General features: G+C 41.5%; 1 protein-coding gene across 1 annotated transcript in view; it reads right to left on the bottom strand.

Moving 5' to 3' along the window:
- The window catches only part of FAM81A (family with sequence similarity 81 member A), a 61,511-nt gene that overhangs the window by 30,087 nt on the left and 15,113 nt on the right, over positions 1–16,311 (bottom strand). Inside the window, exon 3 of the mRNA XM_028099909.2 lies at positions 8,244–8,362. Within this exon, the coding sequence (XP_027955710.1) occupies positions 8,244–8,362 (119 nt within the window). The remainder of the gene's footprint in view (positions 1–8,243; positions 8,363–16,311) is intronic.

The raw sequence follows: 16,311 nt of genomic DNA, 5'->3' as shown, positions 1-16,311 counted from the left end.
TAGAAACCCCCAACGAGAAAAATAAAACAAAGTTTTTAAGTCTTATTTTTAGCATTTAACCCCTTTCCCCATACAGAGCTGATTTTGTATCTGGTATGAGGTAGGAAAAAAATTATTCTTTTTTGACATGGATAATATATTTTTCAGCTCCATTCATTGAGCAATCCCTCCTTTCTCCACTGATCTGCTATGCCATCTATGACATATATCAAACATCCCACACATCTGTCGTTCAATTTGCATACTCTCTATTCTATTCCATTGTTTACTTTTTCTATCCCTAAGCCAAGAGCACATAGTTTCATAACAAGTCTCGCTATCAGGTAAGGCAATTCTCCCCTCCCTGGTCATGTTCAGGAGCATCATGGATATTTTTTGACTCTTAACCTTTACATATAAACATTAGGGTCATTTTATCAAGTTCAATTTAACACTCTGTTGGGATATTAACTGGAATTTCATTGATTCTGAAAATCAATTTGAAAGAATTGATATCTTTAAAAATATTAAGACTTCCTACCCTTGAATATATCTATCTCCATTTACTTATGTTTTATTATTTCTTAATCAAATTTTTAAAAATTTTCCCTATAGCAGTCTTGAACAATTTTTGTTAGATTTCTGCCTAGTTATTATATATTCTCTGATTTTATTTTAAGTACGTTTTCTAGGTATTTGCTATTGTTTTATGGTAAGGAAACTGACTTTTTTTATTTTTTTATTATGTTAATCACCATATATTACATCATTTGTTTTTGATGTAGTGTTCCATGATTCATTGTTTGTTCATAACACCCAGTGCTCCATGCAGATTGTGCCCTTTTTAATACCCATCACCAGGCTAACCCATCCCCCTACCCTCCTCCCCTCTAGAACCCTCAGTTTGTTTTTCAGAGTCCATCATCTCTCATGGTTCGTCTCCCCCTCTGACTTACTCCCCTTCATTCTTCGTCTCCTGCTATCTTCTTCTTTTCCTTTTTTCTTAAAATACATTGCATTATTTGTTTCAGAAGTACAGATCTGTGATTCAACAGTCTTGCACAATTCACAGCGCTCACCGTAGCACATACCCTCCCCAATGTCTATCACCCAGCCACCCCATCCCTCCCACCCCCAACCACTCCAGTAACACTCAGTTTGTTCCTGAGATTAAGAATTCCTCATATCAGTGAGGTAATATGATACATGTCTTTCTCTGATTGACTTATTTCACTCAGCATAACACCCTCCAGTTCCATCCACGTCGTTGCAAATGGCAAGATCTCATTCCTTTTGATGGCTGCATAATATTCCATTGTGTATATATACCACATCTTCTTTATCCATTCATCTGTCGATGGACATCTTGGCTCTTTCCACAGTTTGGCTATTGTGGACATTGCTGCTATAAACATCGGGGTGCACGTACCCCTTCGGGTCCCTACATTTGTATCTTTGGGGTAAATACCCAGTAGTGCAATTGCTGGATCGAATGGTAGCTCTAATTTCAACTGTTTGAGGAACCTCCATACTGTTTTCCAGAGTGGTTGCACCAGTTTGCATTCCCCCTCCACATCCCCGCCAACATCTGTCGAGGAAATTGACTTTTGTGTATTAATATATCTACCCACCTTGCTAAGTACACATTAACAGTTCAAAAAAGAAGAATATCTGACTTGAACGGATGCAAAAAACACTTGAGAAAAACCAATACAAATTCATAGATTCTTAATGAATTAGGAATGTAAAAAAACTTACTTAATCTGATAAATCTATGTTAAAAAAAAAAAAAAAAAAAAACTAGAGCAGGGGCACCTGGCTGGCTCAGTCAGTTGAGTGAGCAATTCTTGGTTTCAGCTTGGGTCACGATCTCAGGGTCCTGGGATCCAGCCCCATGTTAGGCTCCATGCTCAGCATGGAATCTGCTTGGGATTCTCTCTCCCTCTCCCTCTGCTCCTCCCCACTGCTAGTACATTCTCTTTCTCTTTAAAAATAAATAAGTAAACTTAAAAAAAAAAAAACCTACAGCAATTATCTTTCAAAATGGAAGAACACTGTAAGAATTTCATTGAAATAAAAACCAAGAGAAAGATGCCCCCAATCACAACATCTACTTAACATTGTATTGGAGGGTTTAGCCATTGCAAAATGACAACAAAAAGAGACTAAGGATACAAGGATCAGAAAAGAAGAAATAAAATTGTCATTATTTACAGATGATATGATTGCTATAGAAAACTCCAAACATCTACAAATAAATCATTCAAATCATAAGTGAAACTAAATAATTGTACTGCAGTAAGTTTGATGTCTATCTCCCCTACCAGATAGAATATAAATTGCAAGCAAGAGGGACGATATCTGCCCTTTTCATCACAAAAACCCTAGTGTCCAGTACACTGCTTTGCATGCAGTAGAGGCTCAATAAATATTATTGAATGAGTGAACATAAAGAATATTTACTATGTACCACACACTGTGCAAGATCCTTGATACGTATTACTTCATTTCATCTTCACAAATCATCCCCATTTCACAAATGATGGTTAAAAAAAGCACCAAATACAGACCCTTCTTTTTTGAGTTCATAATTTTTTATCAAAATATTTAAATCTGGGGCGTGGCTCAGTCAGTTAAGTGGCTGCCTTCAGCTCAGGTCATGATCCCAGGATCCTGGGATCGAGCCCCACATCGGGCTCCCTGCTCAGTGGGAAGCATGCTTCTCCCTCTGCCTGCCACTTCCCCTGCTTGTGCTCTCTCTCTGTGTCACATAAATAAAAAAAAAATATTTAAAAAAATTTTAAATCTTATTGGGGGACATCTGAGGTCTGAACATACCATGAAATTAAAAAAATATATATTATAGAAAGACTTTATTTTCCAACCCAAACACAGCTTTCCGTTTAGAAACTGTCAGATATTGGGCGCCTGGGTGGCTCAGATGGTTAAGCGTCTGCCTTCGGCTCAGGTCATGATCCCAGGGTCCCGGGATCGAGTCCCGCATCGGGCTCCCTGCTCCTTGGGAGTCTGCTTCTCCCTCTGCTTCTCTCTCTCTCTCTCTCTCTGTCTGTCATGAATAAATAAAATCTTTAAAAAAAAAATAGAAACTGTCAGATATCACTACATCAGACCAGTTTCATTATCTTTGCAGAGCTGTTTGAGGTACAGATTAAGTTTGAGAAAGTTATTTAGAAAGGTCTCAAAATTATCCTGATGCTCATGGCTCACTGATTTTCACTAGTGATAGCTTGGGTTCAGTATTACTTCTCACTTGGAAACACAAATACTACAACATAAATTTCCATTAACACCAAGGAGTAGTTACATAGATTAAATTACGGCACCCCCATGTAGCAGGACCCTCCATGTCCAAGGAAGTAGAATGCTAGATCTACATGCATACTTGAAGAAAGCCCACAATATATTGCTATGCGGGAGCACTGAAATTGCAGAATAATATATATAATACTTGGTAAAATTAAACTCACACTGTTAGGTAATTGTTATGCTGCAAATCATCATATTACTATGATGATAAATTATCACCTTATAACTATGTATAAAAAAAGTCTAAAAGGACAGACAGCAGGCTGCTAAACATTAGTTACCCGTAAGGAGTAAAACAGAGCAAGGGGCTGGTGAGCCTTCATTTTTTTATGTTACATGTTTCATAATGTTTCTGACTATTTATTACCAGCACATTTCACTTCTATACGTTTATAAATAAGGGGACAAACCAGTGGGGGGGCGGGGCACGGGGTGTGTGTGTGTGTGTGCAGGGTAGGATACCAAAGCCTGCCATCAGAAAACACACACAGTGGAATCAACTCCCATTTTCTTATGTTAAAAAGAAAGTTATCCTTACTCTCAAATATTTCAGGAAAAAAAACTTACATGTGAAAAGAATAATAGAGTAAATAAATGTTAACACTTGTGAATCTTGCAAATTTTCTGTAGGTTTCAAATTATTTCAAAATAAAGAGATAAATAAGAAAAAAGGGGGCAGCTATATAGCTGTCTTAGCTAATATCTAATTAAAGGCATCATTCTTGTCTTAAAAAAAAAAACACTCATAAAAGACAGCCTCAGGGTTCTAAATATAGCTGTGTGCATGGCTCAACAGCTTTTGTTAAACAAGAATTCACAATGAATCTGACCAGTTGCCCTATTTTATCCCAATGTTATATTATAGATGAACCAATAATGTAGTCATTCCAAAATTTCCCTTTTCAGGTCTTTAGATAGCTGTCTCCCAGGTGCAGTTCTTGGTTGTGGCCCTCATGCGGCAGAGTAACTTTTCACCTGGTTATCAGATCAATGGTCGGGATGTGGTCAGAAGTCCATCAACAGAGTCCCAAACGTCTAGCAATGGACCTGACCAGGCAACATGCTTAAGCAGAATGTCTCTTATAGTCTGTGACACGGTGGCATAGCGCACCAAAGGCAGTGACATTTAAAACATTAAGTTGTTCATATTCCATATTATTATTACCTATAATATATATAATAATCCCTGCATATATACAAAATTAAGCCCTTAACGGCAGGCAATAATTTAATTGAATCAAATTGTAGAGCAATTTATGTCACAGGGTATTGTCAGAAACAGTAGATGGGCACCTGGGTGGCGCAGTTGGTTAAGTGTCTGACTCTTGGTTTCAGCTCAGGTCATGATCTCATGGTCGTGAGACTGAGCCCCAAGTCAGACTCCACGGTCAGTGCAAGTCTGCTTGAGATTCTCTCTCCCTCTCCTCTGCCCCTCCTGTTCATTCTCTCGCCCCCGACCCAATCAATCAATCAATCAATCTTTAAAAAACAAACAGCAAACAAACAGTAGAGCAATTTACCAGCAATTAATGGATTCTAAGATCTGGGTGTGATACCTGCAGAGGCCGCCAGCTTAATAAAAGATCGGGGAAAGAGACAGTCAAAGAGAGTCTTGCTAAAACCACTGTCTTCACAGGATGACTGAGCACCAGATGCTTTATTTTGCAGGGGAAACAGACATCACTAAAATAACCCAGCCAAGTCACTAAACAAACAACAACAAAAGCAAATGGGGTAAGGGCTTGTCAACATCCAGGATTGCTATGCTCTCTTACCTAAAATGTCCAGTTCTTATTAAAAATTATGAGACACACAAAGACACCAGAAAATGTGAACTAAACACGGAATAAAAGCAGGAAAAGAAACTGCCAGTGAGAGGGAACGGGTGTCAGATTTAAAAGACACAGACTTCAAGGCAGCCATAATAAATGCGGGATGATCAAAGAAACAGAGAAAACACCCTTTAAGAAGTAAAGGAAGGTATAATGACAAAGTCTCATCAAGTAGAAAATATCAACAAAGAGACAGAAATAATTTTTTAAAAGGACCAAATGGACCCAATCAAGAAAATGAAAAGAAAACCCTTAGAAAGGGGGAAAACTTTTTCAGCTCAGGTATCTGATAAGTGAACTGAATCTAGAATATATAAAGAACCTCCTACTGCTCAATAATAAAAAGACAATTAATCCACTTAAAAATGGGCAAAGGATCTGAATAAACAGTTCTCCAAGGAAGACGTACGAATGACCAATAAGCACGCTGAATGATGTTTAGTACAATTAGTCAGTAGGGAGATGCAAATCAAAACCACAAGACAGGGAGGGAGCCTGGGTGGCTCAGTCATGAAGCATCTGCTTTTGGCCTAGGTTATGATTCCAGGGTCCTGGGATCGAGCCCCGCATCAGGCTCACTGCTCAGCGGGGAGCCTGCTTCTCCCTCTCCCCACTCCCCACTCATGCTCTATCTCTCTCTCTCTCAAATAAATAAATAAAATCTTTAAAAAAAAGGGTTAAATATAGAGTCACCACATTACACAACAATTACACTCTTAGGTATATCTAAGAGAAATGAAAACATATGGCCACACAGAAACTTGTATGTGAATGTTCGTGGCAGCACTATTTATAAGAGCCTAAGATTTTTAATCTGATAATGTCTAATTTATCTCTTTTTTCCCGTGCACCTGGACTTGCTTACCTTGAGGGAATTTGTGCGTCTGCCTCAGTCTGCAGCTATCTCTCCTCTAAGGCTCTGATGCCACAAAAACAGACCTTGTAGAGGAAACTGGAAGTGGCCGCTGAGCAGAAGGCCAAGTAACGGACCAACTGTTCCAGTAGGAATGGGAAAGCTGAACTCCCTTAGCTCCACTTTAGGGGGGAGGGGAAACCCTCTGAGAAAGTCCTGTTCAGAGTGTGCCGCTCTTAGTGGGGTAAAAAGGCGTCTCTCTCCTCCACGCAGAATCACAGGGGAAGCCGCGGAGCCTGCTTTCTATCAGTGAATCACCAGTGGATCCATAAACGCTAGAAAATAAAACCTGAAACAATACAGAAGCCTAATAATTTAAGACTATCACTTAAAAAGTTCATACCCCTGGGGCGCCTGGGTGGCTCCGTCGATAGAGCATCCGACTCTTGGTTTTGGCTCTGGTCGTGATCTCAGGGTCGTGAGATCCAGCCCTGTGCCGAGCCCTACATCGGGCTCTGCATTCAGCATGGGGTGTGCTTAAGATTCCTTCTCCCTCTCCCTCTGCCCCTCCCCTGCTCACACTCTCTCTCTCTCTCTCTCTCAGATGAATAAATAAATCTTAAAAAAAAAAAGCTCATACTCCTCCAATTCAATGCAAGAAAGCTAAAACTTCGCCAATGAATTTTTTTTCACGTAAGTTGATTTCAACAATAAGTCTCATTAGCATTCTGGGGATAGACTAGTAGAGCCACAAAAAGCAAAAATAGGGGGTGCTCACAACAAATGTTTGTGATTGTTTCAGAGTAAAGTATTTGTTGCATAGGCAGATCCTCAAATTTTCCAGAAGTCCCTGCTCCGCCCTGTAGCTCTGAAGCCCTTCTAATTCCTCACTCTTCTGGGAGGTATCGCAGAAAGGGGTTGCTTTTAAGCCAATCTCCACAAAAAGAATCCAGGTTTTTCAGTCCTGTTACAGTGATTTTCTAGATCATTAATTCATCCAAACATTTATTGAGTATCTACTCTTTTCCAGAGAACTGTTCTATGCACACATATTACAAAAGTAAAAGATATGGTACTCTGCCCCAAGACAGCGAAGAAAACAGACAGATTCAATAGAACAGAATGCTAGGGGAGCTCAGGAGAGTGGCCTATCAGGGAAGACTTCCTGGAGGAGGCAACACTTGAGCTGAACTTGAAACGCTGACTAGAAGTTATAAAAAAGGGGGAAAGGCATGCTGAGTGCAAGAACAGCATGTGCAAAGGTACACAGATAGGAGAGCATGGCCCATTCAGGGAATAACAAGTAGCGGATCACTGCTGAAAGTTACAGTGCCAAGGGTGAGAGAGATAAGGAAGTCAGTGGGGTTCATCACCAAGGGTCATACTAAGAAGACTGGAGCTGACCCAAATGAGAATAGAAAACCACACAACTAGGCCTACATTCAATCCACGGAGCCCTGTGCTATGAGACTGATGTTCACCCACCAGACCCAAACACACATGCCCAGCATTCAAGGTCTTTCATGTGCTGTCTGCACAAATACCCCAACACTACCCTCCTCTGCTCCACAGAGGCTTTGGATCCTGTGGGTCCTGTTCTTTCTTCCATCCAACCCTTTACAGACCACCCTCATTTTCACATCAGCCTGATTCGAACAGCTCCCGTGTAGACTTGTACTTGACTCTTAATGGCAGCAGAGGGCAGAAGCGGCCCATAAATATTTTAGAAATCGTTCATTTCCAACAGGTTCCTGGGTGACTCCAACGCTGCTGGTCCACAGAGCATGCTTTCAGTAGCAAGGGGATGGAACAGCGCCTTCTATACTATCTGAGGTCAAAGATCTCTTTTTCTAAATTTCTAATCTATGGCAGACCAATATTTTCAGAAAATAAAATAAAAATAAATTACAAGGAAAATGAAAATTTTAAAAGAGACACACAAAATTAAGTCTCAACTTTATCTTATTGGGGTCAATAAACGTAATATTTCGAATGCCAAATTACACAGGTCAGCTGCGCTCTCCCGTCAACATTTACTTCCCTGAACACAGCATCAACTGCAGCAACATAAGAAATCATGGCATGCTCATAATCAGGTGTAAATTCTACCTTAGATTTTACGGGCGAAGGAGGGGATATACTAGAAGAACACAAAGAATTTGCTTTGGGGCTTTGTGAATATATACTTTGTGAAATGGAGTTGATGAAAAACAGCTCTTGGTAGATACAGTCCCACACATCCGACCACCTACCTTGCCACTCTTCCCCGAAGGTCTCCCAAACCGGAGAGCTGACGCATCTCCAGAGTCTTTAAGGCAGAATTCGTTCCGTAGCTGATGTTGTCCCGGGCCCGGATCTGCTCCTGGAGTACCTGGGCGACACAAAAAACCACCAAGAGGGTCATCTGAGAATGTACATGCTGCCACAAAAGCATTTTCTACTTTTGGCAAAAATAAGAACATTTAACTCCATTCATAAGAGGCTCCTTTTTAACAGCCACCTGATATACACGTGTACAGAGAAGCAGGGGCTTAGAGAGACCTGAGATCTCACACAGACCCAGTCCCTTAATCTGCCACTAAAAACCCTGAGACTTGGGTGTCACGTGACTTGGTGGAGGCCCCCCCACCCCCACCCGCCCCCCTCTCCTGCTGCTGTAGGACAGGGCAAAGCTCAGACTGGGACTAAGACCCTGGACATTTGCTATACAGTTCAGAGCTCTTCCTACCACACCAGGCTATTTTTCAATTGTCATTGATTTAAGTGAACACTGCCGAAATTTATCAGGAAGCAAAAAATTAAGAGCAAGCAGGGACAGGGATGGGCAGGGGTTGTCAAACAGGTCCAAATTCAGTTCCTCTAGCTGTGTGATCCTGGGCAAGTGTGTAAAGTTCTCTTAGCTTCCTTGTCCTCCTCTGTTCAAAGGTGACTGTACTCTTCAGGGCACTGTGAATGTTACAGGAGATAGAACATAGGAAGCACTTATAATGCCTAGCATGTAGCAAGGACAGCAAATGCTGATCTTCTTCTAGCACTTATCTGAGAACAGTATTTATGCTGGAAAGGCAGAATGGTGTCTTTTAGAAAGGCATTAAATGAAAGCAGAACGGCTCGAAGATCAGGTGGCCCGGCGGAAGTGTGGCCTCATGGAGCATCTATCCTGGGAAATCCTCGAAGGAATGATGGAGATGGGGATGGTGAGGACAACCCCTGGTTGTTTACTGAGCACGTACCAGACAGAGGAGCCTGGTGCTGCTGCATGCCGCCATGCACCAAATCAAATCCACGCTCTCAGGACCCCCATGTTATGGGCCAGGACTGAGGCACAAGCAGCTGGTATGATACATCCAAAGTCACATGGACGGCAAGTGACCAGCCAGGACTGACCCAGCAGCCTGGCTCCAGAACCTACGCTGTAACCGCTCTGCCATGCTGCTCCCCAAAAAGGAAAGAGGTTAAGCTGAAGCACGACAGACAGACAGACAGACATAGACAGACAGATAGACAGACAGACGGACGGACAGACAGACTAGAGAACCTGAGTCCTAGGTCACAGGAGACCACTCAAAAGCAAAAGGTTATATCCGACGTTTCTTCTATTTCCTTATTTTTTCCTACATGCCTTCCTTCCCGTCCTCCCCTTCTCCACCCTGATTCTGTCCCTCACGCTGTCCACACCACCACTACCACCTTCCCTCCCCTTTGCAAAGAAGCCCTTGATTTCTTATATCTTTTCCCTTTCAACCATTTAAACATTTTTGTCTATTTGATTAACGTCAGCTTCATATTTTTACATTCTTCTTGCTTCCTTTTGGGTTGACTCACTCTTTTAGCTATTTTACAAGATGAGCATTGAGTTCCTTTATTTATGTCTTCCTTCATAATGAAGACTTTATTTAGAACAGTATTTGCTGTGTCCATAGGTTGGGTGTGAAGTGCTTTCCCTTTTACGGTTTTCAGTTTTGAATTCCTCTTTGCTCTGATGACATTGAGGTATCTAAGGATTAGAGTTGTGTTTTTTCATTTTCAAGCAGTTAAGTTTTTTGGTCATTTTTCTTATTTATTTCTACTTTTACTGGCTTAGGATCAAAAATATGGTCTGTGATATGTTTAGTTTTTTGAATATATTAGGGTTTGCTTTGTGGCACATGTTTATTAAATGTTTCATGCAAAAAAACCAGTGCAGGAACAAAAGGTTCAATATTGTCTGTTAAGACTGAGTTTGTTGATTCCATTATTCACTCTCTCTAGATCTTACTTATTTTTGGTAGATCTCTCCATCTGTGAAAGATGTTTTATGAATTCCCCCCTTGTAAAATATTTTCATCAAGTTCTCCTTACATTTTTAACACTTTCATTTTATGTATTTAGCTGCCATCTTATTTGGCACATACAGATTTGTGATAACAGTGGCCGTAACCATTACACGATAACCTTCTCTTCTGATGTGGTCCTTTTAATGTTGTTTCTTCTCGCCTAATATTAACATTGTGACCATGCTCTATAAATAAGAGAGCAAACACCTGCTTGGCCTAACTGGACGCCAGGCCCTATTCTGCATGCTGTAGGTATGTTAACCCACTTAAACCTCACAGAGTACCCTCTGAAGCAGGTACTACCACTATACCCATTTCATAGGAGGTGAAATCTCGAAGATATTAAGCAGCTTGCCCAAAGCCACAGTTATTCTGGATCCACAGAACACCTTCAATCATGACACTGCCCTCTGTTTGTGTTTTCATTCAACCTTTCATCTCGCTTTATATAGACAATGTATGCTGCTTCCTCGCTCCTTTTCCTTATTTTGACAGGTTTAATTGGGTTGCCATTCACCGTCCTCCCTCCCCTTGTGAACTGGGGAATGTTCCTGGCCATTGCTAGTCCATGAATGTCTTCCTTCCCTTCCCCGCGTCCATAACCACACGCGTCTACTCCAGGCTCTGTTCCCACGGGGTCCTCCCCCTCCTCCAAACGAGACACTCGGCAAACCTCACGCCCACCTTCCTTCACCCTCCAACCCAAATGGCTTATTGGGAAGGATTTTACTTTTCTTCCCTCACCCCAACTCGACTTTGCTAAAATAACTTGGGACTTCTAGTTGGGTTATAATTAGAATTTTGCTTGTAAAATGTCGCTTCTATTTCAATAATTTTTTCTTCTTTTTTCAGCGCTTCTGTTACCCAGTCCCGGGCATCCTTCAATAGCCATTTACATGAAATACTCTAGGTCTTGTTTTGTGGATCACTGACTACCTTTGGGCTTCTCCTTTTCATTTTCCCCTATCTTAGGGTCTCTGTGTAGACTCCCTAACGCTTTCCTTAGATCAGGCGCTTGGATAAAGACTGAATCCCTGCCACATTGATAATCCTCCTTCCCTCACCCTGAAGGGTAGGTATCAATCGAAAGGGTATGGAATTCTTTTTTTTTTTTTTAAAGATTTTATTTATTTAATTGACAGAGAGAGAGAGAGACAGAGAGAGAGAGACAGAGAGAGAGGGAACACAAGCAGGGGGAGTGGGAGAGGGAGAAGCAGGCTTCCTGCCGAGCAGGGAGCCGGATGCGGGGCTCGATCCCAGGACTCCAGGATCATGATCTGAGCCGAAGGCAGTCGCTTAACCAACTGAGCCACCCAGGCGCCGCAAAAGGGTATGGAATTCTTGACTTCAAGGCCTTTCATCCCAGGGAACTTCGAGACTGACAGGTCTGGTGCTTCTTCCTCTCTACATTTCTCAGCTCCTTATACCTAGAAGTTTGTAAGATTTTGTTCCTCTATTTTGGAGTTCAGTTTTATCAGAATGTACTTAAGTGTGGATTTTTTTTTTTTAATTTCAATTCTACCTGGAACTCAGTGAAATTTTCAATCTGTTGTCTCAGATTCTTCTTCTGTGTAGTAGCTATTGTTTCTTCTCCATCTGTTTCTTTGTCTCCTTCTGGAACTCCGATTATTCACATGCCCTAGATCTGTCCCCTGAGTCTTCTATCTTTCCCCTCATGGTTTCTCTCTCTTTGTATTTGGCCCTGATGTTCCAGCATCTCTTCTACTTTGCCTTGTGGGCAACTAATTCATGAACGTAATCATTCTTGCCTCTAGCTCATCCACTGACTTTTAAAAAATTTAAGTTCGAGGGAGAAATTTTATGTCGTACCCAGATCTCTTTAAGCGTCCTGTCTTAGTCAGCTGGGGCTACAAGAACAAAATGCCACAGACTGAGTGGCATTTGAACAACAAACATCTATTTCTCGAAGTTCTAAGGCTGGGAAGTCTGAGATCAGGGTGCCAGCACAGTCTGTTCCGGTGGTGGTGGGGGGGGTCCTTTCCCTGGCTTGCAGATGGCTGTCTGCCTTCCTTCTCACTGTGTCCTCACAGTGGAAAAACAAAGCAAACGAGCAAACAAACAAATAAAAAGCAGAAATAGACCCATAAGTAAAGAACAAACATGGTTGCCACAGGGGAGGGGTGGGGGATGGGCAAAAAGGGATGAAGGGGAGTGAGGGGCACAGGCTTCCAGGTATGGAATGAGTACATCACCAGGATAAAAGGCACAGCCTGGGGGATACAATCACTGACACTGTAATAGCATCGCATGGTGACAGAGGGTAGCCACCCTTGTGGCGCACACAGCACAACACACAGACTTGTGCACAGATGTACCTAAGTTGTTTCTGTGCTGCCTTTTCTCAACTGTTCTTTTTTAAGTATGCAGACAACTGCACTTACATACATTTTTTAGGATTTTCAAACTCCCTGGTAAAAAAGCAGAAATTAGCAATGTGAGGCCTTCGTGTTTTCCCTATTGGAAACCTGGTTGGAACCAGTAGAGATGGGAGTGACAGTAAAACGGAATATTTCACTGAAAGGAATGTGGAACTGCTAGACCTATCTGTTATTTGCTATAGTTTCCAGCTTTTTCTGAATGAAGAAAGCTCTATTAAGAAGAATGCAAACCAGCTACAATACCTGTGAATGACAAAACGTTAGTCATCTGAACACATTCTTGTAAGAAAACTTGAGATCTGACTAATCTGGTTCTGACACTCTCCCACTGATGAAAAGGCGCTGGTGTTGCCTTTTCATAGGAAGTAACACTTATTCGTTATAGTTTATAGAAAGCAGTACGTACTTTTTACATGTAATGCTTCAAACCTTTGTTTATTATAAGGCTTAAGACCAGGGGTTCTTAAGCATCTTTAGGGTGCGTAAGAATCCCCAGGTGGCTTGTTAAATACACAAATCCCTGGGCCCCACCCCCAGAGAGCCAAAGCTCAGAAATGCAGAAGTTCAAGGCCCACAGACCCCTGGAAGAACACTGCATCAGATGCTACAGAAATGACAAAGGCTATAACCAATCCTACTTCGTCTGAGTTGTCTCTCAATCAAGAAATCACTAAGCAAACAAAATGAACAGCAACCCACAAAAGGGGTGCGAAAAATAAACAACACGGTTTTTAAAAGGTTCAATCTTTCTAGTAAGCAAAGAAACAGAAAATAAAAGGCATACCATGATAATGCACCACTGTGGTGTGTTGATAATGGGGGATGCTCTACAAGGGTGGGGACGGGGAGTCTATGGGAACTCCGTGCTTTCTGCTCAGTGTTGCTGTGAGCTTACACTTCCTCTAATGAAGTCTATTGACAATTAAAAATTAAAAAATCATACCATTTTCTTATATTAAAAAAGCAAATATTTTTAATTTATAATACTAAAATGTATGTCGAAATTAAAAATGCACAGTTGGCCCTTCCTAATACATCTTTCTGGGACATGATCCATCAAAATATATTCACAATGTTCATAACCTTTGATCCAGTAACTCTAGCTCTTGAAATTAATCTTAAAGGAAATAATAACAAAACTGACAAAAACGTATACACAAAGATATCTTCCTAGTTAGATATACCCAGTATTTTCCAAGGTATCTATACATTGTTAGGCAACCAGTTAGAAGATCGTGGAGAGCTTTTAAAAATAAGAGAAAATGTGTACAATTTAATATCAAGCAAAAAGAAAGGGTACAAAATGAATATACAGCATGATTCTAGCTGTGTATAAGATACCCATAAAATAATACTAGAATATTAACGTTTTGCTACTCTCTAGAGGGGGATTATGTTTGCTTCCTCTTTTTCTATATTTTCCACAAAGGCCTTACATTATTTTTATAACCAGAAAAAAGTGTGTGTGAGTGTGTGTGTTTTAATGCTTACAAATAAGAAAAGCCCATTTAACTTTCAGAATTCTTAAGCAGATGAATAAGATATTGTATCAGGAGTGCTTTCTTTGAATAATACAGAAAAGAATTACATCAAAACTTAATGAGATATTCATGTTACTGAAAAGTTATGTGAAAATACAAGGTATTAGAGAATTCTCTGATGAAGCCTCAGAAAAACAAACCCTCTGTACAGCCAGTAAGGTTCCCTAATTTGTCATTCTGGAACAATGTATCAAAGCGATGTGTTTACTTTAAAAAGGTTACATCCCTACTCTATCATCCCACTCCATTATTGTCAGTTCAATTCAAGAACCTCTTTTCTGCACGTTCATCATGTGCTGTGCCCCAGGCCTGCCTTCAGGGAGGGAACTCAGCTGCAGCAGCGGACTACAGAGCGGTAAGCACATGGCCTAAAACCATACCATAATGTTTCACAGAGCAAAGAGACACTTGGAAAAAGTGATATCCCAAATCTTCATTTATTTTTTCTAAGATATGACCTATCTTTACAAAATCTCCCTTCCCGAAGACAGTAGGAAATGGCGCTCCCGTATGAGCCCTACAACACTGTATCATGCTGTGCGTGCAAAGGTGATATGGACCCATGCCCACCCCTGGACCTCGCTCACCCAGACAAGTTAGTATTGCCTACGGATGGTCTGGAAAGAAACAGCTCTGCTTGTTTCTCCTTCTCCAACTCTTCCCAGATTTGTGAGGACTTGGAAAAGAAAGTATAACTCCAGTATCACCTGGAGAAAGGCCCAACTACGACAGGGCGGGGCCTCCTAAGATAGTATCTCCCTACATGGCTTTTTCATCTTTACGATAGGACTTAAAACTTCCCAGAGTTCCAGCTTCATATCAAACTGCCTTCTTGGCATTTCCATATGGACATTCAAGGGGTCCCTACAATTTGCCAAGTCCTAAACGAAGTCTCTCTGCCTTCAATGTGCCAGAAGTCCTGTCAGGTCTACCTCCGAAACGGATCCAGAACCCATCCACTTCTCCCCATCTCTACCGGGACTCCTCTCACCCTAATCACCTCGCCCCTCTACTGCCACGGCAGCCCCCAACCCATCTCCCTGCCTCCATTCTTGCTCCCTTACAACTCTTCCCCATATAGTAGCCAGAGTGATCTTTTTGAAACACAAATCAGTCTGTAAGCAACAGGAGGGCAAGGGTTTTTATCTGTTTTATTCACTAATGTTTCCCTAGAACCCAGTGTTTGAATTAAGTCCCTTTGCTTAAAATTAAATAATGGCTTCCCATTTCCAAACTCCAAACTTCCCATAATAACTTCCAAGTCTAAAGATCTGGTCCTAGCCCCACACACCCCACCCACCTGCCCCACTCATTCCACGACACTCCAATCCCATTGGTCCTTCTTCTGCTCCTCAAATACGCCAAGCTTCTTTCTGCTTATGGCCTTGGAATCTGCAGCTTCCTCTCTCGGAATGTTCTCTGCCCTGTGTGTCTCCTCCCCCCACACCACCACCTTGGCTTGGCTGGCCCCCTCTGTCACTCAAATCTCAGTTCACACGTTACCTAACCCACCCTCTTCCTGGAACAGCCCCACAGTCACTCTCCTTCATGTTACCAGAGCACCAGACTAAGGCTGAAATTACCTTGGTTACTTAGTGTTTACTGGCTATAAACCCTACTAGAATGTGCAGCAGGCCGAAGAGCAGGAGCCTTGCATGTCTAGTCACTGCTGTAACCCCAGTGCTCCTAACAATGCCTGGCTCCCAACAGAGATCAATTAACTTAGCTCCGTGTTCTAGGACTTGGTCTTCCACATTCAAGTCTCAGAGATTATATTTAGCCAGTGTCCAGAGGTAATCAGGTCCTCAAAGATGGACTTGGGCAAGCTTAAATGTATTAGTGACAAGGGCAGAGAGCAGAACACCAATTTGTTAATTTACACTGAAAAAACTCTATCAACAGAACTGAATAAATACTCAAATTGCATTCAATTCACTGTTTTCTCCCTCTAGAGTCAAGTCACATGACAAGCCACATCTAGTGGGTAGACTCAAAACAAACTGAATTTTGATAATGGTATGGTTAATTACATGTCAACCTGACTGAGCCAAGGGATGCTCAGAT

Source organism: Eumetopias jubatus, unplaced genomic scaffold, assembly GCF_037043125.1.
Source record: "Eumetopias jubatus isolate StellerSeaLion01/CBP00866 unplaced genomic scaffold, mEumJub1_p1.0 scaffold_7, whole genome shotgun sequence".
NCBI classification, from domain to species: domain Eukaryota; kingdom Metazoa; phylum Chordata; class Mammalia; order Carnivora; family Otariidae; genus Eumetopias; species Eumetopias jubatus.
This window is presented reverse-complemented; position numbering and strand designations above follow the sequence as displayed.